At 39.4% G+C, this 26509-nt stretch overlaps 3 protein-coding genes and 1 long non-coding RNA gene across 16 annotated transcripts in view; 2 read left to right on the top strand and 2 right to left on the bottom strand.

The window, feature by feature from the left end:
• The window catches only part of LOC107263984 (14-3-3 protein zeta), a 33235-nt gene extending 27017 nt beyond the window's left edge, over positions 1 to 6218 (bottom strand). Inside the window, exon 1 of one of the 5 annotated variants that reach the window (XM_025081502.1) lies at positions 6078 to 6218. The gene's annotated coding sequence lies outside the window, so the exon portion shown is untranslated. The remainder of the gene's footprint in view (positions 1 to 6077) is intronic. The other 4 variants (XM_025081504.1, XM_015731765.2, XM_025081503.1 and 1 more) reach the window with 4 other exon arrangements.
• A 149-nt stretch (positions 6219 to 6367) lies between these two features.
• Positions 6368 to 8637, top strand: LOC107263986 (mRNA turnover protein 4 homolog). Of its 3 annotated transcripts, XR_003058672.1 has the most exons (6): positions 6566 to 6722; positions 6850 to 7154; positions 7230 to 7466; positions 7547 to 7704; positions 8156 to 8329; positions 8405 to 8637. XR_003058672.1 is itself a non-coding variant. In XM_015731772.2 (5 exons), exons 2-5 carry the CDS (start codon positions 6695 to 6697, stop codon positions 7691 to 7693), a joined length of 717 nt encoding a protein of 238 aa, XP_015587258.1. In that variant the 5' UTR covers positions 6368 to 6444; positions 6534 to 6694. The 3 variants fall into 3 exon arrangements, 2 of the variants coding, with proteins under 2 accessions (XP_015587258.1, XP_015587260.1); XM_015731772.2 differs by lacking the exons at positions 8156 to 8329; positions 8405 to 8637 and adding an exon at positions 6368 to 6444 and having other exon boundaries at positions 6534 to 6722; positions 7547 to 7693; XM_015731774.2 differs by having other exon boundaries at positions 8156 to 8637.
• Positions 8638 to 9021: 384 nt separating this feature from the next.
• On the bottom strand, positions 9022 to 24872 carry LOC107263981 (phosphatidate phosphatase LPIN3). Of its 6 annotated transcripts, XM_025081445.1 has the most exons (15): positions 24722 to 24872; positions 24515 to 24614; positions 22862 to 23134; positions 19660 to 20610; positions 18592 to 18764; positions 17579 to 18404; positions 17331 to 17479; positions 16816 to 17027; positions 16297 to 16476; positions 15233 to 15769; positions 15069 to 15150; positions 14719 to 14983; positions 14133 to 14636; positions 13950 to 14053; positions 9022 to 11852 (listed from the first exon to the last, which is right to left on the bottom strand). In XM_025081445.1, the coding sequence occupies exons 4-15, from the start codon at positions 19846 to 19848 to the stop codon at positions 11699 to 11701; spliced, it is 3375 nt and encodes a 1124-aa protein (XP_024937213.1). In that variant the 5' UTR covers positions 19849 to 20610; positions 22862 to 23134; positions 24515 to 24614; positions 24722 to 24872; the 3' UTR covers positions 9022 to 11698. The 6 variants fall into 6 exon arrangements, 5 of the variants coding, with proteins under 5 accessions (XP_024937213.1, XP_015587238.1, XP_015587239.1 ...); XR_001536808.2 differs by lacking the exon at positions 22862 to 23134 and adding an exon at positions 12788 to 13500 and having other exon boundaries at positions 24515 to 24860; XM_015731752.2 differs by lacking the exon at positions 22862 to 23134.
• LOC107263987 lies at positions 23144 to 26442 on the top strand. Of its 2 annotated transcripts, none has more exons than XR_003058701.1 (4): positions 23144 to 24187; positions 25329 to 25846; positions 25907 to 26167; positions 26313 to 26442. It is a non-coding gene; the product is annotated as an uncharacterized LOC107263987 (long non-coding RNA). The 2 variants fall into 2 exon arrangements; XR_003058702.1 differs by lacking the exon at positions 26313 to 26442 and having other exon boundaries at positions 25329 to 25625; positions 25705 to 25846; positions 25907 to 26105.
• The last annotated feature ends 67 nt before the right edge of the window (positions 26443 to 26509 follow it).

Genomic DNA, 26509 nt, shown 5'->3' with positions numbered 1-26509 from the left:
TCAAAAGGGGAGGGAGAAAACTTTAAACCTTCATGAAAATCGAGCATCCCAGGAGAGAGTATAGTAACACGTTCATGTACGTCCAATGACGTGTTCCGTCTGAGTTTCACGACGGTAGCAGGCTCTGACTCACAAGCCAATTGAGAAACAGAAGCAAATGGTATAGTCGAAAATAGACGGATATGAGTAAAAATGAAAATCGTTAAAGGGAAGTATATAGAGAAATTATGCAAAAAAAAAAGAAAAAGAATTTGCTACCTAAAAAAATATTTTCTCGCCCAGAACAAGTCGATTACTTCAAACGCACGTTACAGTGTAGTATATGCTGCAGTCCCCTTGTACAATAAAAATGAGCTGTTACGAGTCTTAAATTCTGAATGGGTCTAATTTGCAAATTTTTTTTCTTTCTTCTTTTTCTACCAGCGTACGCAGAATCGCGCCGGAACAGCGAGACAATAAAAAGCCTCGTCCGAGGTTTAAGGGTCGTGCCCCGAGAAAGAGCAGCGACTTTACAAGTATAAAAGAGTTCGAACCAGAGTTCCCTTTCAGCGGTGCCCACGTCACAGGGACGTCAAAATGAAGTGACAAGTCTGTCGCAGGTAGTCGAAAGACGTGTTCGGCTCCTCGTGATATATACGCCGAGGTTCGTCGCCGGAATAACAAAGTCGTTCACATAAATTTCCATTTGCTTTGCGGATTTTTCATTGGGCGTCCGGCGACGATACCCGTTATCCGGTATCGCCTTGAAGAAGAATAATTGCCGTCGAGAAAAGTCAGGAAGAGACCCCGTCGGCGAGGTACAGACTCTCCCCATTAATTCCCAACGCCCTCGTTGCGAATAATCAGTTATTTCAACCTGCGGAACAAAAAGAGAAGCGGGACAGACTGATCTTGCAAGAGAAAAGCCTTGACCGTCCAGGTCGGCGAGTAGCTGCATGAGCCTCTCTCCCCTCCGACCGAGTACAAAGAAAGTTCGTAAAAAAAAAAAAAAAAAAAAAAAAAAAAATGGGAAACAGCGAAAATACAGGAGTACCAATTGTAACGTATTTTCGGATCTCGAGACTGATAACGAAAATTCGAGAACTAACCTACGTCACCTTCGGCCGACCATGCATCCGCGTGCCGGGCGGGTACCGGCCAATTCCTTGTTTCACCGGGACCTGACGAGCCGCTAGGACCTGGGAGTCGAGGTGCCCGTTGGAAACGAGAGCTCTGACGGAACCTATCGGAGGAGACGGTAGCTTAAGGGATCCTGTCGATTTTTGGGGAGGCGTAAAATCGATAAACGCAACCGTAGGTGCTGGATACGTGGGGTCGCGTAAAATCAGCAAACGCAACTGGATGCTCGAACGGTTACGTAAATGCGCGGCCGCTCAGGCTGGCTAGGTCGAAGTAGAGAGGCTCGAAGCGTCAGATAAATAGTACCGGAAACAGGTAGCAATTGATCGAGAACGTAACAGACCGAACCGGATGTACAAAATCGAAATCCCTCCACCAATTAATATATTGGGAGTCCTTACCGAGGCTGGTTCAGCTAATCCCTGAAGACCGAGAACTGCATCCAGAGGACACTCGGGTGGGCACCGGCACTATAGGGCAACTTTGCACTTACGAAGCGCGCAGAAAATCTATTGGATTTTCGGGATATTGGGGAGAACCACGCGAGAGAGAACTTTCTATGCGGTATAGGAAACGCAGGTAGAAAAATTATAAACAAATAGACTCGAGAGCTCGAGACAGCCCGATCTGCTGTCTCAAGACAGACTGTTTTGAAGGGATCTAGTGGCAATAGTCAAATTCGAGAATTAAACGTTCTGATTGGTCGAGATCCTTGTAGCCAATAACACTGATTCATTCCCTGGTGTCGTCCGTATGAACTAAATCGAGAGCGTTCCTTAACGAATCGGTACGTGACTGTTGGAGATCCTCCGCCGGTCGCCTCCCCAGGGCCGTCGGGTACCTCAGTTAACTCAGGCTACGGGGATTCCCCTCTGTCCTTAGCCGTACCCAAACTCTATCTCCACCCGCTCTACAGCTCTTTGACCCTCTCCAGCGGGGCGCCGGTATCTCACCTGGACCTCTGCCAGTCCGTGGAGACGTCTCCGTCGGCGGATCCTCCCCTCTGCCGGGGAACTCGATACGTCGAGACTCTCTACCACGGCAGATTCGAGCATTTCGACCTGAACGATAAAAAATCTTTCCGTGATTCGAAAAATCACGTCGTACAATGAATCTCAATTTGTATTTTTTCCCCCCTAACAGTCACTGACTTACGAACGCTAATAAACGCGACTAATTCGCAATCAAGATTAACGAGCCCAACTTACACGATGCAAGATCAGCCTGAACGAGCAGTAGGAATTCTGAGATTTCGAAGTGGTGCGAGAAAACGAAAAACGAAAAATACGTCATCCCGTTATATTTTGGTAGATTTTGTTATTTGAGGGGGAAATGGGGTAGGGGAGATATCTGACAATGAAAATGAGTCTTATTAAAAGGCTCATCAGCTCAAACAAGTTCTTAACGACGAAATGGAGTTCAGCAGCAATTAAGAAGGTTTCTCATCTCTGCGAAGTTTCATGAATTTGCAATCAGCGGGCCTAATGTGTTTACGCCGAGGCGCCGCGCAGCTTTTGAAAATCCCCCATGAACAATCCTTAATACCTATTTTTCCTACTCTCTCTCACTCGTTGCCACCGCGAGGAGCAATTAGGGCCTGGCGTTGATAGCAAGAAAAAAAAAAACGGCAGATTACCTCAAAGACGTTTGACCTAGATTTATGTACTTCGGAAAAAAAGACGCCATCTTGTTCTTATCACTGTCCTTCATAATCTGTAAAAACGTACAGCTCTTATAGAACTGTTTCGGTAATTTAGATAACCTATTTGTCCCAGGTACCCTTCACTCATCCAATTTCAAGGTTCTCTGGGTGCATAAGGGGTATGATAATTCCCGTCAATGGTCTAGGCAAAAATCATCTCTTTGCCGAACACGAATGCAGGTAATGGCACTGCGAGGATACCGGAGTTGAAAAATTGGGTCGCGTTTAGTCGTGCGAGCGACGTAGCAGCGCGTTAAATGGAAGTTGAATAAACGGTAGGTAAAAAAAAAGGAAAGGATTGAATAAAAAGAAAAGTCTGAGGGATAATACACGGATATTCGTGAGAATCGCTCAATCGAAAAGCGACGAGTTATTCGCACGAGAGACGCCCGAGTGATTTATGGAATTTAGTTAAAGAGAAGAAAAAAAATTTATCCACACAGTGACGTAGTCCCGCGCAGTTAAATATACGTGAAATTGAACGCACTCATGATTCTCTCGTTGAAAACAGGACTTACTCCTCTGGCAGCATATTCCTCAAGTCAGACTTATAGGAAGCGCCTTGATAGCGACTCCTTTTGTTTCGTTCGGTTGTGGCCGCGTCAAGGACAAAGAGAAGCGACGGCGAACTGTTCGAGAATGCCGCCATTTTCCATCACAGAATTCTCCCAGTTAATTAAAACGAACACGCGTGTGCAAGTATCTCTTCAACATTTCGGAATTTCATAATCACCGAAGGACGATTGACACTCGTGTACAATCGCCATTTTGTACATTATAACTGCCGAAGTCAAAAATCGCTCGAAGTTAAGAAAGTCAATATGGCTGCCGTATATACAAAAGAATTTCCAACCACAATTAAATCCGCGTCGTCGTTAATGAATATACTGCCTTAATTAAAACGTCGACTGTCCAAGATAAGCACGTTAACGGAAATTTTTTTTAAAAAAGGTAGGAAATAAAAATTCGTTAAACGGACGCCGTAGCATTACAATAAAATATCGTGAAACAGTTCGTTGATAAGGAATAGGATTGGCTGTTGATAACACAAAAATAAATTCACGTCACGGTATCCACGAGGTACATAAGCGATATCCGGAAAGTGAGTAATTATATGTAAGTAGTGTCCTTCGGGGTTTTTGTATTTAGGACTTTAACCTAAAAAAGTCTGAAGTCACGAATAAGGACATGAGAGCGGCATAAGTAAGACAAAAGAAAGATAAGGTGAATAAAAATTCGAAAATTAAGAGCATCGAGAGAGGGAATAACGAAGAAAAAAGATAAAGCAAGGAAATTAAGAAAGAACGAAAGGGGATGAGAAAGAAAGCGGCTACTGTCGTCGACGTGGGTCTGGCCTCTCGATGTACGTTTGGCGGCAGCATCGATCGAACCGACAGAGTGTAAAACCGTAAGACCCGGCCGGCGTGCGCAATTCGCGACGTGAACAATTCGATTCCATGAGAATTTGCAGACACCAGATGTAAAGTGTAACAGTGGACTTTCATCCTGTGATAATTATAACGTTATACATATACATACACATATATACAGGATTCCAACGATTTAAACTATTTTTTATTTCATTTTAGGTTCGTTCCTCTTTTTCGCATGGTCACGAGCTGTCGATCACGTTCTAACACTTATGCGTCACTCTGTAGTTCATTAAAAATTGTAAGCACTCGGCGGTTACATGTATATTACATATATTATGAAAAGTTAGTACTGTAATGATATTGAATATTGGTAAATTGATTTTAGAGAGCTATATATATATATAGCGATTGGTCAATCTTAGAGTTTGACTAGTATAACCGTCACTATGGTAGAACATGAAGTTAAATTAGGTTAGGTTAAAGATATCCTGCCGAATTCCTGACTGGCTCTTTTTTTAAGAGTCGGGGTTACGTACGGTCATGTTCTCGTGCGTAAAGGAAGAAAAATGAATGGCGATCGCATAATTAGCGTGGGACAGAAGAATGCAGTCTCAGGACAAGGCCTTCGGCTGCTACGCAGATACATGAACGGTTGGGTCTCGGCCTTGAGAAATTAGAACCGCCAGAGTCCGTCTTCAACATGATCGTCGTCGTCGTCGTCGTCGTCGTCGTCATAGCTACTACGAGTTCTAAGGATCTCTACCGTTGCCATAACATTACGCTATACTTAAATCTGTTATTAAAGTCATTCTTATCTTCGCACCTGATTACCGCTATTACGTACATACGTAGTACGTATACGATTCCAACTCGATTTAATGTCTTATTTTCTCGCAGTACATTGCTCGAGGACGATCAATTTACTCGTAACGACATTTTTTCCCTACTATAAGAATCTTTCTCTTCATTTGAAATGAGTCAGCATGGAAAATGAATAAGAATTTATGTTGGACATTTAATGGTTACTAATTCTGTCAGAGATATTACGTGATCGCGTATATAAATGTAAGTTCGACAAATATCCGTTAGGAATATTAAAAATGTTGACAGAAACGTCAATCCAACTTGTACCCGCCGGTCATGCTGGTTGCCAAAGGGCGTGCCTGAGTACGTACTCTTGAACTTTGATAATTAATTAATTAAAGTTTCTAAACAAAATGATTAATCTGATATGACTACGCAGTAGAAGAAAATTCGGGAAGGTTCGCACGATCTCCGATTTCTCCTGTCCATATAAGGAGCTAAATATTTGTAAAAATCGGTGATGCGCCATGAGATAACTTGACATCAGGGTGGTGCGATAATTAGCATAGGTGGTACGTGACAGGAGCGTCTTTAACATGACCAAGAACTGTCACGCGTCTAGTTACGTTGGCACGTTAATTTTCATGAAAGAAAATTGAAAATTTTTCGCCGGCCAGACAGCAACATGGCGCCCGTTCTCTCGGGACACTCCTCTCCGCCTCTCGCGCGTCGCGTGCGTCATTCGCAAAGCGGCTGACTTCAGAGGGTTTGCGGGAAGTGATCGCTGCCAAAAATGATTTTGAGATGATGAAAATTCGCAGAACACCAGACGCAAGGGCTGACAGCAGGCCCAGAGAATGTTATAAATATATTACACCAGTCCGAGTGCTTGCGGTTCGTTTTAAGTTAACGTAGATTTTCGCCGCGTTTAGACGTACGATCGGCGGACTGGTCGACTACGGGGTTCACACGGCTCGGCACACTTCGCATATTTTGAGGAAAATGCGGCTTCTTTAGGCTATCACAATTTTTCCTAACCCGCACGAACGCATTGATATACTTTTGGAACAGTGACTCACCTTTTGAGTGCAGAAAGCGGCCTGGAAAATCGAGGCTTCAGCAAATTTCAACGGCTCCCGTCCACTACGATCTCACAGAGTGCACTGCCGCGATCAGCGGAAGATGCCATCTTGGTCTGCGTTCACTTTTTCAATTCCGGCCTTTTGAATTTACCGAATTTTCTCGAGACTCTTTCCTATGCTGTATTAATAGGCACTTGAGTCTTTGGATTGCATGGTAAATGATTTATGAGAATTTGGAAAGATAAATTATGTTATTAATTATCGCACTGTACTTTTATTCAGCTCGAAATGATTTTATAGAAGGATTTTACACGTAACTGGTAACTGTATGCTTATGCTGATATAAGTATATCAATGATAAATGGTACTGAATATTGATTTTATATTGAAACTGTACGAATTAATATTATAAAGAGCTTATTGTTTTTCCTTATTATTTTTGCGGTTTTGTAGGCAGTACGTATGTTTTAGCATTGGTTTTGAAAAGTGGATGTGAACGCAGCCCGGAAAGAACCATCTTTGTTTTCTTGTAACGCGGTGGAGCACATGGTTGTCACTGTACGGTACGGCATTTAGAAGTAATTTGAAAAGTTTTACGTGATCTTCGTAGGAAAATGCCGAAATCAAAGAGGGATAAGAAAAGTGAGTGTTTAATTTTTTCTGTAGAAATTTTCGTGACAGTGTATATTTGTGTTTTTAAATATCTTGAGCTAACCTATAAACAGCAATTACCAGGTCTGTTATTAATTATATTTATACTTCTTTGCAGTATCTCTTACCAAAACCAGTAAAAAGGGTTTGGTGCTGAAACAACAAATAGTTGAGGATATCAGAAAATGTGTGGATCAGTATAGTCGTATATTCTTATTTTCTGTACAAAACATGCGCAACAACAAATTAAAAAACTTGAGAGGAGAATGGAAAGATAGTAGATTCTTTTTTGGCAAAAATAAAGTAATGGGATTGGCTTTGGGAAAATCGCCAGAGGATGAAGCTGCCGATGGTTCTCATGAGCTTTCTAAGGCACTTAGGGGACAGTGCGGACTATTGTTCACAAACAGACCTAAGAAGAAGGTATTATCTAACTATAGTACAAAATATATTTTACTATATGAGTTATCAACATTTCAAGTTAATTAATTTAATTAGGTGCTCAGTTGGATGGAAGAGTATGGAGAAGAAGAATATGCCCGTTCTGGTTTCATTACTACAGAAACTGTTGTTCTTCACGAAGGTCCTATGCCTGATTTTCCACATAGTATAGAACCACATCTAAGACAGTTAGGAATGCCAACTGCTTTACAAAAGGGTGTAGTCACATTAATTAAAGATTTTGAAGTGTGCAAAAAGGGTCAGACACTTACTCCGGAACAAGCCAGAATACTAGTAAGCATTGATACTTCGATTGATTTACCATATATTTCTGATTGTTTTATTGATCTATAAAACAATCGCATTTCTTGCAGAAACTTCTTGGCCAGCCTCTAGCTACCTTCAAACTAACACCGTTGGGTGTCTATTCCAAAAAGCATGGATATAGTGATCTAGTATCCAGCGATAGTACAAAGGAGGATGCGGAGGACATGGAAACCCAAGATACAGAAGAAACATAACACAATATAATGTACCGTTAAATCTTTTTAATAAAATTGTATATAAATTAAATCAGCAGTCAAGCATTAGATTTATATTCCCCATTGAATCTGGATATCAACTTCACTTAGTATTTTCTCCTCAATGTTATTCAAAGCAACTAAATGCACAGCACAAAACTAACAAATGAAAACGTAAAAAAAAAGCTGAATATTCAGAACCAATAGTAAGAAAACGTCAGTAAACAGAAAATTTTCAGTCATCAAATCTTTCTAAATCACTAAAACTCAAAAATTTCAACCATGGCTCTAGGATTAGCATTCGCTTTATTTTGGATAATAGGAATAACGTGTGTAAGTAAACGGATATAAAACAAAAAATACTTTCAAATATTTTAATGATACCAATAAGTCCGAATCCCCGTACCAACAACTAAATTATATTTAATTTCCCGGTAAAGTCGAAAATATTTATTCCCCCAGGGTACATACTACTGGCTCCGAGACGTCAGATGTTGTCAGTATATAAAGGAATGTCGCAAAGTACCATTGGAGTCAGAATCAAAGCGCGGAAGAAGCGCGACTTCCATAGATTCCTGGGATACGTCGGAAAATGACAACTCAGCAAGAAAGAAAGCTCGTCGCTTGGCCTCCAAAGTATTTACAACGGAATTTCACTAATTCCTTCTTCCACAGTCCAATCCACTTCACCTGGAATTTCAATTATTTCAGTGCAAATCCCGCTGGCCAAGCGAGACATCGTTGCACGAAGAGTCTTAAGGAATCCAGAATTCCCACTCCGTCTCAATTACAAATAAAAATGACACTGATAAAAAAAACCTTCTCCTCGACTAATCAGCCCAGTAACACTGTACAATTAAGAAAAAAAAAAAGAAGCACATTCGTAAAAGCCACAAGATCAATAATTAATCCTTCGAATAAAAAAATGTCACTCACTGCCAAAATTCAGTCTATCGTTAAAACAATACCAAATGACTGTCGCAACATTCTCGTAATTACGAGACGGTTAATTAATCTTTATTACGTAAAATCTGCAAAGACTACAAGAGACATACAGTTATTACATCGATTTTAGAGATCAGGGAGCTAATCACACTTCGTTTCGATTGATCCACGTCTTCTTGATATTATGCAACAAACAAAAGAATCCGTATGCCTAAATGCAATGTGCGAGTCTAAATACGATCGTATCATTAATAACTATTAAGCAGATTTATTCCATTTGGCATTATCTCTCCTCGTGATTGCGCAAAAAACATAGCCGACCCTTACACAACGAACCATCCAGAGCTTGTAGAACATACAAGGAACAAGGAATCGATACACAATTACTATTTGATATGCAACCACAAGTAATATTGCAATATCAATTTAATACGACATAAATAAAAAATAACATCCTATCTGGAGCTCTAGATTCTACAAAAAATATTAACGTCCATCCTCCACCTTCGTTCACCATAAGCAATATGGATTCCGTTACAGTCGTATATTCTTAAATGATATATTAAGCGTCAAGCAACAACTGTCAATTAATCGTCAACATTTATGACAACGACAAATAAATATTACGCTCGTATCAGGTATATTTCCTCCGTTCTCTCTCGTCTACGTACTGAAACACAATGTACAAATAAGTACGCGCGCGGGCTACGTGCGTATTTAAGATAAGAACAAACGTAAAATAAATACACAACCAATGAAGAAATTAAAGCTTCGACCCAACCAAGCAAATAAATAATAACGCGAGCAACGTCGCCCCAACGAAAGATAAGAGTCTTGTCAAAAAATAAATTGTATATATATTCTTTTTATACACAAATTCCTTTACACAACATACTCGTTCGTATTATATACACGGTTTACAAAATAATAAGAATAAGAATATGATAATAATAATAATAATAGCAATAATAATAACATCGACAACAAAATTAATAATAAACTTAGTGTATACTAAATCCAATGAGAATTTATGTACGAATGTATCAAACCGTCTTTGTTCAGTACGTTTAATCCGCGATTCGTAATTCTGCTCGAAAAAGTAAAACTAGGCGAAACGATAGTGACGCAAGAAAAAAGAAAATAATAAAGCAGTCGCGCTCACCAATCGCCATAGAACTATTTCGAGCTTTCTTTTACACATAAAAATAAGAATCGATCGATTCGAGAGAAGCACAGCTCGGTTACGTTTTTCGTAAACTTTCTTTGGTAAAAACACAGTAGCCCTGGCTTTTCTTTTCTTTATTTCACCGTTTTCAATATTTATCATTGCTACTTTATCGTGTGTTTCGCCTCCTATGCTTTCTATCGATTCAGTAAAGTATATCAGCTAGGCGAATTAAAAAAATAGCTTTGCTATAATTAACTTGTCCAACGAATTTATTTTTTTGTATCTCTCTGTCCTCCTTTCTACTTTTTCTTCCTTGTTCGCTGAGGAAAGTTTCGTTGTGCCTATGTCCCGATCGAAGAATCACATTGCTCGTGAAATGTGATATAAATTGATATGAAATTTATCAGAAAGAAATTCGTCCACAATGGGAATACTCTCCTCAGCCCTATTTGGCTCGTGTCATCCCTGCATCATTATATAACATTGATTGATGCAGAATTGACATTTGTTTCTCAATTTTTTTTTCTTAATATTTTCCAAATTTTAGTAACGCTCAATACCATACTTTTGCAATATGAACGAGGATACGCGAATTTCGTTTAATTAAACAATAATAGTGACAATCTACGACGGTGATTATCTAGGAACTTTTTAAAGTAATTGCTCTAGAGTATCGAACGAAGGACAAAGTTGATATTTCGTAGTTTCACAATCAATCGTAAGAAAACAAAAACAAAGACAAGATATATTCAATCATTTGTAACATTCGGACAAGATTGACGTGTCGGCACGATTGTTTAGAGGACATTGACAAATTTGACTAAGAATAAGAGAGACGATATTAACAAATGATACATGAAAATATCAATTGAATTGATTAAAGTAGCACAATAATGCACAATTTGTATAATCGCGGCAAGTAGTGCAGAGAGATCTTAAGAAATGAAAAATAAATATAAACAGGCATTCGAGTGACATGGAAATGGAGAGAATTGTACAGTGATAAACTTTTGGTGTATCGAAAGCAAAATGTCAAAGACCCACTGCGTAGAAGAGTGACTAAAATTAAATAGGATTTTTGACAACCAAGTTACAGTACAACATTGTCATAGCTACTTGACGTAAATCTTAAATGAAAGATTTTACATAAATCTTCAACGCAGTGAGTCCGGATCGATCATACCGATACCGGGATAGAAATTGTATCAACTTATATTCGCGCGAGTTTCGAAGCAGGTCATTGAACGAAATTATAATCTTAATTGTCACGGATAAGACAAGTCGATTCTGATTGCCATTAAGGATCGTGTGCATCCTGACATTTTTTAATACTCTGCGTATAAGCGGATTAATTTTTATTCGGCTCGGAGCAGCTAATTGCTAGGCTATAATTAAGCTGCTAGGCGCGCATCGTGAACTGTGGCTGGTGTGACAATGACAATAGGAACTAAAATCTAAATGAACAGCCGGCGTCGGTAACCTACTAGACAATAATTTAATTAATACGTATCACCCGTCTTGGAATGTGCTTTCACGTAAACACCAAAACAAAAAGCATAATTGCCAATTGCAAACTGTTCGCTGCATCCATACAGACATGTATTGTAAGTCGAATGACATTTTCTCTGAGTTACAATTCCCATCGAAGAGAAGGTACGCAGTACCTGTCTGTACAAAGATCTGTTCGAAGAGCAAAAGTAGAAGAGCGAAAAGATACAAATGAATAATAAAGTACATTGGGGAGCATCTCACCAGCCAGGATCACTACGATCAATAACATAGAGTATAAAAGTTAGCTAATCGTAAGTAGGACAATCATTCTCATTACGTTGTGAGCAAAGTATTATTGCTCCGGTACGAAAAGGGAAACATCTCCTTAATTTCGTTTATGATTACTGAGTACCCTGACTCTCGAGCGAGAGTGCCGATAACTTCGGAACATCCTGTATCGGTTCGCGCCAATATGCAAAGTTACTGAACTCATCAGCCGCGTCTTCTCGCAAAGGCGGAAACAGATGATCGACAATGAAGCTCATGTTCGAGTACCTGAAAAGAAACAGAAGAAAATTACATGACAATCATTAAAATGAGCAATTAACGAAATTATGTTAATCATATAAAAATTTGCGTATTAATGACATATGAGATAATGCTTCCAGATCATTCTTACAATAAATTCTTAACTTATGTTCATGTAATTCTCGCTGCTATCTTGTTGCACGATCGTTACCCGATAACAAGTTATGCTAATGTCCGACAAACTATTTAAACAAATAAATCACAAACGTCAATCGTACAGCGTGATTATCGTTTTTCTGCAAATAATAAATCCGGAAAAAAAAGAAATATTTCGTTCCCAGCAACATTTAGCGATGATGTTATCACGAGAAACTCGTCAACTGTCTCTTGGCAAGTTGGCCCATTGCGAAACAGAAAGGCCCTCACTGTGTGAACAATTATATACGACCACGAGGATCTTTGCCAAATGTCAACGATGATTTCGTTCAGGTGGTAGCTAAAATTGAATAATAATTGTGTAACGCTTCATCCACACTGAGATAAAAGTCAACAGTGAATCTAGAAATGAAGATCATTCGCAGGAAGTGACGTATGGTAATTCAACGACGCAATCGATCAATAAGCATTGAGTATAATACTAAAGATGACATTGCGATGCTAATACGAAGTGAGAGCAAGCAAAAAAAATGTCAGAACATATCAGGCCACTTGAAACTGAAATTGAAAAGAGATGATTAGAAATCGATGATGACATCAGGACAATCGAAGTCAACATGGCGATGAAGTTCGTCGATAGAGAACGTTGTGGCAGAGTTAATAATACTGTAATGATCTCGTAAGATATGCCACGCATAGAAATGTCTATTCTACGTAAAACTAATCACAGACAAAAATTATACTACAGAAATGCATGAAGGTTGTAAAAAACATTCAAAAGCAATTGTGTACAGTCGTGTGCTTACCCTATAAATCATAAGATGATAGGTAGGGATGTAGGATGCACAACCAAATACCTCATCAGTGTACAATAATTAATGAAAATTCGAGAAAGGAAGTTATCAACGAGTATGGTAACCGCGTAGACTCGCTAATTTTGATAAGATTAGCCATTGGAAGTAAAGCTCTTAAGACAGACCGACGTTATCAAATAAAAAAAAAATGATAGCACGAAAATAAAATAAATAACGTATCACGTCAGAGCGATGTACGCGCATCGAACTGTTTCCCACAAATACAATGTAACGTATTTACAATAATTGACAAGATACAAAACTCGATAATTGTTTGTAACTTTGTATTCTACGTGAGCGAGCCTTACAAGTAAATTAAAAAATAAATAAATATGATCACTGTACAACTAGTAGTAAGTTATCTATTGGAATTGCGTTAAAGAGTAGAACCGTGCGAACAAACAGCCAAACGGAAGTCTGTCTCATTGGGATATCTTTTCGATTGTCTAAGATCGAAGAAGTCTAAAACTGGTATCTATGCAAAACTCAATGGCATCGATATAATAACACCAGAGAAATTAATGAAATTGGACGAAATATTGAATTCCGTGCGATAAAAAAAAAAAGCAGTGTAAACTGAATCAGGTTGTGCCGCCAATCAGCAGACGTATGATGTTGACAGTGGCGGGAACAACTCATTGACGATACCGCTCTGACACGTGTAGCTGTAACCACAGAAATAACCGACCCGTCAAAAAACTAGGTAAAGCTTTAATTTTTCTAGTCACTGCTGTCCACTCGGTCGTAACTCCATTCTTGAATACAAACCCCTTTGATCTTTTGAATTATCGCGGCTGATTACTCACAAAAAGAACTACAGGCACTGAGTAAAGAGTATCGTAAAAATAACGGTTGACAAATAAAACAATAAATTAATATTTAGAACCAAAATTACAGTTCATGCAAGATCCAACCGCGTCGATTTGGCGTACACTGTATTGTTCGTATACTGTGCTATACGTCACAGATAGAAAAAATAAATAAAAACAGAAATACGTTCAAGCTCAAAATATACGACGGAGGGGTAAGATAAACAGAAGTCTTAAGTTTCAAAAATAAAACTACAATCTAACAAACGTCTATGTAATATAATATCACTAAAGATAGGACTTACGAGGATTGGAATGTCTGAGTGAGCTCGTGCTTCAATTCACCGCGATGATTGATAGTGAAGATTCGCATTATGGGAATGCCTACAGCTCGATACGCCCAAACGTCCTGAAATACGATGACAAGTAAGAAGGATTAGGAGCGGCAGGATAAAAGCCAATTTTCTTAATCCTGTAAGTCTACGTACATTAATACGATTTCCATATCCAGCGTAGAACGGTTTCGAGTCAGCAGGGAACAGTGCTTGAATATCGCTGAGACAAGAGATTTTAAATTCTTCAGGTTTCTTCTCGATGACCTCACGATGAAAAGCGGAAATCAAGCTCGTGGGATTCAAGAGTAACGGTCCTTCCGGTAGAGACAGATCATCCTGTTTGATACTCTTTAAATATTCCCTAGTGACCCTTGCCTGGCCAATGGCTCTCGCAGACAGATACAGAAGCTTGTAACCGTTGTTCTTGATCTTGGTGAAGAGCTGAGCAACTCCAGACTGTGCCCAATCCTTGCCGACGATCGGTAAGATGTGACCAAGGACATCCGACTTGGTGATGGTGCCATCGATATCGGATATGACGACCTTGTCGTCCCAGCGCCATCGATAGATATGGCACTTGCAGCGTGTGGTGCCTTGATATGCCGTAGTGACACTGAAGACGACCTGATTGGCGCCTTCCTTCAGATTGAGACTAGCCTGTAAAAGAAGAAAGCCAATTTCTTGAGGTGAATCTTAATTTGCTTGGGTACCTTGAAAATCTAATGAAACGAAGACATACGATTTGAGCCGACGAGAGCCGAAGTGTCTTACGATACTTCTCAGTGGGCTCGTAGTAAGGTCGCCTTTCTATTGGTATTTTGACACCTTGTGGCTCATTCTGATTGCTATCAGAGTCTTCGCTACCGCTATAACCTTCGCCTTCCCTGTCGCGTTCCTTTTCGCTTTTCACTAATATAGTTTCCTCTGGAGTACTTGGCAAACTGTCCTGCACCACCTCGAACGTGGTCCGATCGTCCACGTTCTCCTCGTTCAGCTTTGGCTGTCTGTAAAAAAATTGATAACAGAATTGAGAACTCGTTCGCATAAGATGGCGTGATCAATTAAACAGTGGATCTATTGATGACTCACGTTTCAACAGGTATCGTGTCAACGACGTTCATCTCTTTGATCTGTACGATCTCCTCCGTAATGTCAATCGCGGGTTCGTCGGCTGTAAATGACAATGAACGGAATTAATAAAATTTAAAAAACTTCCACGCGTGATAAATAATTTTTAATATCTTCTTACGTACCTCGGGCAGCATCTTCGATCTTCTTCGAGGGCTGAGTGGATCGCCGCCACAAGAACCAGGAGCTGTATCCGCTGCGACCACCTTCTGCCTTCCCATTGCTTTGCTGTTTCTTGTCCTCGTGAACTGGCAAGGACATGTAGTGAGCACACAAATTGTTTATGGCACTTTGTGGCAGATGCCTTTGGAATACAGTTAGGGTCATGACGATCGGACAAGCTGTTGCCCAGTTATAAAACTTTCCATTGATTTTCACCACCAAATTTGGATTCTCATATAACTTTGGCTCGGTACAAATGTCCTCAAAGTGAAGTAAATTTTGATGAAACGCCTCCTCGGACGGTCCATGCTCGGAATCCAATCCGCCGCATAACGAAAGACTTATGTCGACGTGATTGTCGAACAAAGAGTGTTTCGGCTCCTCGAAGTCACTGTCCAGTGACTTTGGACCACCGATAGCACCCTCCACGCTGTTCGGGCTTTGGGGTAAGCTCGGTCCATTTCCTGATTCAGTATCTTCTTCATCCAAACTCTTCCCTTCTATAACGGACACAACATCGAATTGTTTTTTACGTACCTTGGATGCTTCTCTTATCGTTTTCATTAAAGCGTCTTAATAACTCGCGTGAACCGTTGCTCAACGCGACTTTTCGTCGCTTGGTAACAGACAAGGTCGGACAATAATTCTTTTTTATTTTCTATTGTTTAATCGAGCGTGTCACGTAAAGAACCTTACGAAATATTATTGCGCGACGTATACCCGATCGTCGAACCGCGGAATCAAGAAAGTCGCGCAGACCTTCCTTCGCTGTTCCAAGGAATTATCAACGACAGCAAAGAGTTTTGCGTTGACTATTGATAATGCGACATGGACGATCAGAGTGATAGAATGGCTGATAAGAATTGTGGATGAGGAAGAGGACCGGAGATGTAGCGAGCACTTTTTTTTCTTTTTTAAGGAATACGCCTGGCCGTGTATAGTAAGCCAACACGCTTCTACGGCGCAGAGTCCAAGAAAGAAGCATATGTCTAGGTAGACAAGCAAAACGCCAAAGCCAAATATATACCTTTAACGGCGGACTGTCCACGGTAGGATGATGGGAAGTAGAGAGCAGCGACCTCGGGATCTAATTCGTCGGCATTCAGATCACTCAGGTAAATCCCTTCAGACTCCGGATTGTGCCTAACGCGTGAGGTCTTCTTCATGAAGGAGAACATACCACTGAGCATTGAGCGATGTGCCTCAGCTACCATTGAAAGAGCAAGTTAACCAGCGGTTTAGTGGAAATTGACGATTAAGCGAGTATGTGAGAAAGTTTACAGTGAATGTTAAAAATTGTTCAGGATTCTTAAATGTAATGCTTTAATACCTTTTGCTGTGTTACGTGAGACCGATAACAGACGGAGCTGGTTCGAAACTTCATAGTTCGGCACGATAGGTGAAATTATGTGCACGTATGTTATACATAGACAGGAAAACGAAATACGTCTCTGAGAGTTTCAAGTTCAACTTTGGCTAACAGCAAAAGGATTAAACATGAATGTCTCTTCCACGTATTAGATATATTTATCTTTTTTTTACTAACGATCGTTAGGCTGAGCAGTTGCTGCTGATGAATTCAATGAGTTTCTGTGCGACGCGTGCGCAGACTCCGGTGGTGGACTTGGAAGTTCTCCCCATCTCCAGCTTTGTTGATGACCCTTGTCGTCCTCCATGTCTTTCCCTTCTTGTGTGATCTTTCGCATTTCGAACTCTGTGTCCGACTGTACAGGAGAGGAGGGCCTAGAATCCCGGTTCCTTTTACAGATGAAATAAAAAAAAAAAAAGAGAAACGTTACAATCACAAACACCAACTGTCAGTCAACAACTACGTGGTTAATCACTTTAACGTATCTATAGAGTAGAAGGTTGTTAACTTTTTAAGACGATACGATAGGGTCTATATTAACCAATATGTATTACATAGTGACCGAACCCTTCATTTCTGAAATATCAGTATCGGATGCATCTTGTACAAGGTTAATACTGTATTAGGATATTAATTTGCAAGATGCAACAACAGTGCAAAATCTATTGAATGTATAGTTTGATAACACTTACTTTGTGACTTCGGTGTCACTGAAGAAATGGAAGTCTGTTTCAGGATGTTTGACCAATGTCTCCTGAGTGTACGATGAATGAATGGTAATTGTTTCACAAGATGCATTCTTAGTCTCGACCTCGGCGACCGGACTAGGACCCTTCAATATCTTTAATTAATATATTATCAGAAATAAAATAGATCATTGGGAGGTAGGATGGGATATCATACATATTCAGTACGCTAAATATCAGGTTACGAGACTTACAGGTTCACTCTGGGATTCATCAGCCACAAGAATGTCAGTTTCGCTCATTTCCGTCTGACTGCTGCTGCCATTGCTGGTCTTCCTCTGGGAACCTTTCTTCCTCATGATACTCTTCCTCTTCCTCTTTCTCTTCGAGTTATTGCTAGTCTTCACTTCCTCCACCGACTCCTCCTTCGAGTTCTTCTTAGTCAAGGATGTATTTGACTCATCGCTTGATTTTTCCTTGCTACTGCTTTGAGGATCATCAGTGATCGGTCTGAAGTCATTGTTCACAACACTGATCTTGCGAATCCTTTCGGATGAGGTAACAGCGACAAATGATTTTGGTGTAGACAGAGCAGGTCGCGGTTCGTCCTCGTTGATGTTGTCCATGTCAAAAATTTCCTCATCGTCGTCCTTCAAAATCTTTTCCTTCTTCTCCCACTTCTCATCTTTACTCGGCCAGTCAGTCAACAAAGCCTTTTCAAATTTTTGTCGCTGCTCTGCTGGTAGTTCTGGAAAGTTCTCCTTGAAGAGTCTCTCCTTGTCTTCGTTCTTTAAGGCAGAATACTGCTCACGGATCATCCGCTGCTTTTGCAACGTAGAAACGCTGCCAAAGCTCTCCCGGAATATTTTGTCTCTTTCTTCGGATGTAAGAGATGCGATCTGTAGCCATTTCTCACGGTGCTCGATAGGTAGGTCGGAAAACTGTTCAACAAGGAATTTCTCACGTTCGTCAGGTGGCAAGGAGGACATTTGCTCCCATTTTTCACGTTCGATGGACAACACAGAATCCCTCAGGATCTTCTCGTGCTGTTCTTGTGGCAAATCCGAGAGCAGATTGAATCTATACGACAGAGGAAAGACTAGGTTCAAGAATACAGTTTGCCCATGTTGTTTTAAACTTCTAACTTGTTTTACAATTTTAACTCTCTCAAGTTACCGATAAGGATAACCCGACTACTATGGAAAAACAGGGTCATTTTATAATGCATGTCACCCTAATGGCTATTTTGAAGCAAATATTATCAGACCTGGTGGATGGAAAACAACTGTCGACAGGAATTGGTGAGCATGCTAAATGCGGTGGAATTTCCGAGTCTGCGGGTGAACCATCAGAACCAACTTCTTCGACAAAGAAAGCCTCTCCAGAGTCTCCTAATTTCATATGAATCTGTCGTGGCTCTCCATTTATTTCAATATCCACCTGGAAAGAATGAAGAAAGGATACTGATTATTTAAAAAGATATACGCGTCTTGTAGTAGTATAGTCGACCTTTGATTCTACTTAATATTTATATTGCTAATATCAGCATTTATTGGTAATACATTTTTTTACATTATTACTATTTTTTACAAAGAATGGATGAGCAAACTACTGCATCGCTTTATTGCATAATATGCAAATCCAAGTAGTAAGAACTGAAATTATACAGTTAATGTAACTAGAAAATGATGTGATTGCATAATTCAATAACGTCAGCATAATGAATTCCTTTTAAAAGAATAAGTGCTTCTTTATATATTATTATTAATTATAGTTTGATGAAAAAATAATGTATACTATAGAACACTGTTAACGTGTAAATTATGTACAAAGTATTGCAAGTATTTAAAAATCTTTTTTGTAATTATGTATTTAATCGTGATTGAGCCACCACATAAATCATTACTTAATGCTTTCAGGTAACAGCTAGTATTGTGTGCTCTCAGGGTCATCAGTTGGTTTTGAAATAAAATCTTATCAGATTATCAGTTCAATGTCTAAAACTTATTACACAGCAAATTATATATAGTACAAAATATTTTTGTAAGTATATTTCTTTTCATTATTAGTAACAATCTATTTTTAGAAATATATATCCCTATATTAACGTGCATCCTTCAATATAATGATAAATCTTTATCTATAGAAACTTAGGAAGCTTTTTAAAATATCTAGCTATAAATGTTTGACAATATAACCGTTGCTCACAATTATTGTCAGTCATATACTTTATTTTTTGTTAATTCCTAATACTAAAAACATGCAAACTAGAAAACTCTAAACAGTCCGAGGAATGATTTGTATAGCCTAGTATAAGAATTGGTATTGTGCTTACCACTTTTTCTCTGGAACGGAGTACACCCAATTTTCCAAAACGAACATGGAATGGAGAACAATTGAATGATCCATCAGCCTGTTCTACAACAACCACATCAATTGCTCCAGTGAGAGTAGCAGTATTAATTTCGTTATAAAAGTCCCGAAAATTGCTGATGAACTTTCCAATGTAGTTCATGCTGTACATTTTCAAGGCTTGCTCCCAGCTGGTCCTAAAATGTGATGAACCGGACAATACACCTGATGATTAGACTCCTTAACGTCCTTGTTGGGACGTGACAAGCACGTCCCGATGAAATCACAAACTTCACTCAAGAGAATCAAAAGATGCGCGTTCAGTAGCGGAAACAATTTTTCAAACAGAAATGTCAACCACGCGTCACTCAAAATGGATCCCAACAAATTTCAAAGTTTCACCTAACCATTTTCGCGCGACAGCGCTATGGAAATATGTATGCCAAGTCAAGCGTCACTCGGTGGAAATAGAAAATCACAAATTATATATCAACCGAGCCTTGTCAGTGTAGTAGAAAAAAAAAATTCAAAATTTCTCGAAAAATCGAGCAACTTGGCTCTCTCAACGTTAGCAGTAAGCTGTCAAAACGTTCAACACAAGTCGAATAGTCGTTTTCCCCAATGGCAATTAAAACGTAGCACAATTAGACACGTACAACTTCACAAATTTTTTCTAAACGCTTTCGCTATCGCAAAGTGCTGCGTTAATCGACTAGAGAAAAACGGAGTACGAGAAGCCGACACGACAATCCTTTGTTCCTCGGCGACTCGTTAAGAAGTCCACTCGGCCACCAGCAGACGGCCGAACTTGACGTTAGAATGAATCACGTGATCAACTTTCGACCAATCAGAACATCCAATCTTGAGCGGTCGATAAAATGGCGAATCACGTGAGCAGAACGACGCGTGGCGCGATTTTCAGTCTTCTTTGAATCTGGAACAAAGTACAAAGCATGCATGACTCAACAGTGATTAATTATTTCTTCACGTTAACCTGTTTACGGATAAGTAAAAAGCGTACAATGACTGTACGGTAATAGTACAAAAATGTTTAGTTCTCTTTATGTCCATTGTACCATAGTCATTCTTTGTAATAATTTCGAAACCTTATCCAACAAAGCAGATCATAAATTGCATTTTATAATGAATAACCACATTTCCAAATCAACTTTAAATTCGAATAATTGGGAATCGAAGAACACGCTCGAGTTTATCATACAAAATGTCAATTATAATCAGTTGCATAGCAGTGACAGTCATCTTAAATGGATAGTCAAATTATCTTTCGCACAGTACACGTGGCTGACAGGTTATAATGCCATCTAAATCCTATTTTCTTTTGCGTCACTCCTACTCACTTTTTTGCTATCTCATTCAAAAGCGCCAATAGGAATGACGTTTTTCTGGAAGCCATAGATAGAACGAGACGGTATAACTTGCTCGGATGATTCATCGTTCATAATTACATAACAATTGTATAGATCGGAACACGTGAATTCGTTAAAATATATCAGTCACTGCTTACTGCAAAACGTTCGTGGATCAAGGCCATTGGACATTGTACCCTGTTCAATTTAATTAATCAGAAAACATTCAAATGTTGCCTACTTTAAACACACGTCTAAGACTGGCATTCCCGATGATTTTTCACAGAGAATATAAAGCATACATTATAATTGTACATAAAATAATAAATTAAATACTAATACAAGTAACAGATATCTCCCAAATTAATTCTCAGCAATGACTATAGAAAAGTCAAACATAATGGCGTCATTTATGGTAATGCTAGGTTTTAACGATTTCACAAATATTCCGAACGTTCGTCCATAATAAATTACTTGGAAATTGTCTTCCTCGAGTGACGAACGTCACGATTACCATACAACGAGAAGTCACCGATATAAGCTAATGATGAGAAAACGCTTTTCGGGGTGACACCAAAAATATTAACAGAGAACGAAAAGCCATGAATCACGCACCAGCGTAGTCCTGTGCTATTTGTAAAAATAAAACAGCGAACACCTGGTGGTTAAGTCTGCTCCGACAATTTTTGTCAGATTCCAATGTGAGTGAAGAGTTACAAAAAAAATTCTGTGTCGACAAAAATTTCCACTGCCGGTCAAACGTCCGCATTTACTTTTCACAGTGTCACTCTGTTGCTTAACTATACAGGCGACACAGCATACAGCACAGACACTCTGTTATGTCTGGCCGAAATTCAAGAGAGACTTGTTTGCCGTTCTCGCGTTTCGCATGACTAAGAAGTAGAGAAAAAAGGAAGTAAAAAAAAAATGTGAAACAAAGGAAAAATATGAAATGGATACGGAATGGTAGGCTTTCGACTCGCTAGGCGGTAAAAGTCTAATCCTTGGATAATATAACCGTGGCATTGTACCGTGAGACTAGATTTTACACGGACATGTACGAGTTGCCTTTGATAAGACAAACCTTGATAAGAGAATCTCTGCGTTTAAACATCTTCGGAAAGATACTCGCACGCGACTGCTAGATAAGTACTCCTACAATACATTATTACCGTTACGCAGGAGACTTTTAGGTTAGGATGAGCAATCCAAAATAATTTACATAGATTACCATCGAATTCAAATTTGGTAAAAATGGCTTCGATTATTACTTAGAGCTTATATCCGACCACGTAGAAAATTATCTTTGGCACAGAACCAGAAGTCCTCGATGCCAAACAGGAAGCAGGTTAAAGTGACGTCAATATCCTTTCACGTGTTCACAAAGGTTTCGTATCACTTTAATTAATCATCAATAAATGACTTATTATTGTAGCTCTTTGTTTCGTGTGAAAATCCAGTGATTTTAACGACATCTTTTTTCCGACTACTCACTACACTGACTAGAGTATTGTCGAACATGACAAGGAGTCAACGTAACGGCTATTGTATGCCCGTCGTTCAATTTCTGTCTTTTATTTATCGCAGGAGCATTGCACGAGTCCTCCATCTTCTTCTACTTCCAGGACAGGATACGTATCTCATCAATGTTTACACCGGATGAGAGTGTAGCATAAATATATATACCAAGGCACAGAAAACCTAAGGACATTGTCACGGCACTTTTTCCAGTAACTCAGGTCGATGCACTGTAACTTATTCATCTGTCAAAGTTTGCAATTATTCAACCAACGATCTAAATACCAACAGACAATATACCTGTCAGCCGGATTGATCATGACATTTGGCAACGTGCTAGCCAAAGGCCCTCCAGGGTAAGATATAAAAACTTTCTAAATCAAGTCAATCTGGAACATGGAGAAAAGGTAGAATGATGTCATCAACAATCTTCATCCCGTTCCACTGAGTACTACGGTATCCAGATAATACAAACATTGTCTGCATTACGTTATACTTGAGCCAGGATCAAATCTTGTCCTCCTTTTCGAGAAGAGTACTGACTCTTAGTACCAGATGATATCTATATGCTCACTGCAAAGGAAGAGTCTGCTCAGTGAAACGAATTAACAAAAAGTCTATATACATAACCATAAGTACTGAGAGTTCATCTCATGTTTATTTTATCTGGGATAAAAGATCATAAGTGTTACAGAGCCAAGACCTAAGACCCTGACTGGATATAATTTTATTAGCGGATTAGGATGCTTCCTGAGTCTATTTTAACTCGCTTCTCTACATGTCTGAGTCTATTTGCTCCTTGCAGACGCGTTACGTCATTTTACGTATCGTTCTATATATTATGTATATTATTTCTGCAGTTCGTGATGCGGTCGAACGGCATTATTCATGCAGAGAGGTTCCGTGACTCCACTGGAGTCCTTACTTTTTGTAAGACTCACGGCTACCACGTAAGTCGAGTGACTCCTCTTTTTTTTTCAACTCCCCTCCGACTTCCATCTCTATTGCTAGTCTCTCGTCTGGAAACCGTTCTAATCTCACGAGAAAGTTGCACGGTCTTGAAAAACCGTTTCTCGCCGTGGCGCGTCCTTTAAAACTGGTATAGAGGATAGAGAGTAACGCAGATATACACTTATACACTGTGATATAAGAGACAACAGTGTTGAATTGCAATTCGTGCATAATACTGCTCATTGAGATTATTTAACAGGGAGTAATCAATTGCGTCAGCTGACGCTATTCCGTAACAGTGAAAGTCGTTGATGCATAATATATCCAAGAAGCGAAAATTTATAGCCTATTAGATCATGCAACGTCAGTGCAGAAAATCTATATATTTTTGTTATTCACGATATCCGCCGACGAAATTCCAGGCCAAAACAAGAATTTCAAAGCTCGCCAGGACCCCTGGCCCTGGGCCAGGTTAATGAGTTGGCCATGGACCTGGCACTGAATATAGAGTCTTGAGCTTGCAACTATTTTTAATCCAATAGCCACAGTCTGAACTTTCGAGATACAGAATTCTAAGTACCGTACTGCATCACTATAACAGGATATGTAAAAGTGACCATTCTTGGAAAGCATAAACGATATCCAAGATAATAGCGTCCTATAGTAATGGCGTCGGTACGTAGGCGTCCGCAAAGTGAATTATTTACTGTTCCTAGAATATTTCTACAGCAAAACATTCTCATCGAGTAATAAAAGATAGAAAGGGAGTTAAGTAATGTTATCTACCAAAAAAAAAAAACAATTTCATAAGACTGGGTTTTGAGGAAGCTCGGTTGCCATATTTCAAAATATATGGATAAACATCAACGTCACGCTGCACGTCACTGTACATACTTAAGGCAGCAAACACGCAAGTAACGCTTAACGTTTACGTTACGTATACCAGAAAGAGAGAAAAATGAGTGACGGGAGAGGATAAACGAAAAATTAATTTTTACTCACTCAATTTTAAAGAAAACCCACTGCAAGTCTTCTTTGTTCCATACAAAGCTTAGTCAGGTTATACACAGCTTCAAATCAACACGCAAATGTCAGTCTTTCACTTCTCGTAAACAAATAAGAAAAGGTATTCTTTAAATGTCAGAAAAGATCGCGCGAGTCACATGTTTGCGACTTTGATATGATATAAAAAATAATATTCAGCTGTACCATATCCTTTGACTGCTTTACCACGCTTGGGACACTAAACGCATTATATGTATTATATGTTTACAATCAAGAATAGAGAGAACACGTGCTACTCGTAGGAGCGCGAGAAACGAACTAAAGTTAATCGGTGTGACCGACTAACATAATATAGCGACTGGCAATTCGTAAGTGGCGACCGAGGCAACGGTCGATGTGTTTTCGCAAATGCTTTACGCTCATTGGTAGCTCGGACGACGTCTCAGCAACGAACTTCTCTGTTATGAAAATATAAAAGTTCAATCCAATGGATAAAACTGTGACGTTGAGGCAATACAAAAAAAGTCAGGAGTACCTGGGCTGTGCTACTTAGACCCGAAGAAGACAATCCAGCCATTGTCCGCGCAGCCATAATATTGTCGAAAACCTTTGTCCTTTACCTAGGAACAGTGGCGTAATCAGCTATCGTAACTCGTCAAATAATTGTAACGGACACAATGTGCATATAACAAAGATGCAATACGTGGAATACGGTTATAATATACCTATAGAACAAACACGAGTCAGTCGACTGTCAATTGTGTAATATTCTGAATGCTCCACGAGTTAATATTTCACTTTCTGTTTACAGAGTTACTAAAGTTTCGTGTAGGAGTTTTTAAGATTGAAAAGAGAAGGTGAAGGATCTCGTTGCTACAGAGACTCTCGATCAGTCTTCGTTTCAGATGACTCAAGTACTGTTGGAGTATCATAAAACTACTTGGATATTATTGGACAGAGTATTTGACTCTTTTCACTATGTTCACACCCACCATTAAATCGTTACGATCTCAGGTCACTGCCCCAGTACCGGCTAACGATAAATAACAAAGGAATGAGAGTAAGAACATAATTTGTCCAGCGCTGCAAGCAAGAATAATGTATAAAAGTATTGAAAAATTCTAAACGGCGTAAACAAATGTTGGTTATCAATTGGAAGATTTAATAACTTCCTTGGTAAACATCAGGAAAACATGCTAGAAGATTCTTCCGGGCTGTCAACAATATTCCAACAATTTTCGCATATATGTTTATCCTGCATCTTCATCGCGCTTATTTCACAACCGTGGACGAGCCATAACATAAAAACAATTTACAGAAAAACTATGGGTATGTGTTTTCGTTGACGTCGACGCTAAAGCACACGTTGAAAAACATTCTACTTTGCAGATACTGTTATGCTCGGTGGCTAATACGTCATCGTGAGACGCACCCACTACGTTCTGCTTTCCCATTGGGCCTCGTGAAATCATTAGACAAGGACAAAACGAGATAAACAACGATCCACGTGACATCTCACGCTATTGTTTCTAAAGACGCCACGAATATCTCTAAATCTTAGTCAGAGCGGTGGGGACGTTCAAGGATAATTATTTTCACAGCCAAACAATTCCCACGTTTGATATCTATGCCGATTAGATTTTTCTTCTGGTGCGTCCGATTTTTGATCTCTGCGCCCAACAGTCACAGCTGTTATATCTGCTGCCACTGGCGTTCTCCTTCTTTTATTCGTTTACGTTCTAAGGAAACAAACAAGGCGATATTATAACTGGCTCACCTGAATTTCGTTTGTCAGGTTAAAGACCTGCCTCTGTTACGACTGAACGTAGCCTTATACATTCTGAACAGCGATTCCTGGAACAGTCCATTTTAAGCAGCCAACTTTATTCAAGACTGATATTTTCATAATATTTAGGTGTTACCATTGGTTACCAGAAGTTCGTCGTGCTATTGATCCAGATGACCAGAAAATGTATGTAGAAGGTAGTTGAC

This window comes from Cephus cinctus, unplaced genomic scaffold (assembly GCF_000341935.2).
Source record: "Cephus cinctus unplaced genomic scaffold, Ccin1 Ccin1_scaffold0168, whole genome shotgun sequence".
Lineage (NCBI taxonomy): Eukaryota > Metazoa > Arthropoda > Insecta > Hymenoptera > Cephidae > Cephus > Cephus cinctus.
This window is presented reverse-complemented; position numbering and strand designations above follow the sequence as displayed.

What these genes read in the sequence shown, in the direction of transcription:
- LOC107263981 (XM_025081445.1), bottom strand. Translation starts at nt 19,848, where the DNA reads ATGTACAGCATGAACTACATTGGAAAGTTCATCAGCAATTTTCGGGAC. An exon ending in GACACGATACCTGTTGAAAC is followed by an intron (nt 14,984 to 15,068) that starts GTGAGTCATCAA and finishes ATTTTTTTACAG; the next exon opens with ACAGCCAAAGCTGAACGAGG. An exon ending in GGCTCTCGTCGGCTCAAATC is followed by an intron (nt 14,637 to 14,718) that starts GTATGTCTTCGT and finishes CTTCTTTTACAG; the next exon opens with GCTAGTCTCAATCTGAAGGA.
- LOC107263986 (XM_015731774.2), top strand. Translation starts at nt 6,695, where the DNA reads ATGCCGAAATCAAAGAGGGATAAGAAAA. An exon ending in ATCAAAGAGGGATAAGAAAA is followed by an intron (nt 6,723 to 6,849) that starts GTGAGTGTTTAA and finishes ACTTCTTTGCAG; the next exon opens with TATCTCTTACCAAAACCAGT. An exon ending in CAAACAGACCTAAGAAGAAG is followed by an intron (nt 7,155 to 7,229) that starts GTATTATCTAAC and finishes TAATTTAATTAG; the next exon opens with GTGCTCAGTTGGATGGAAGA.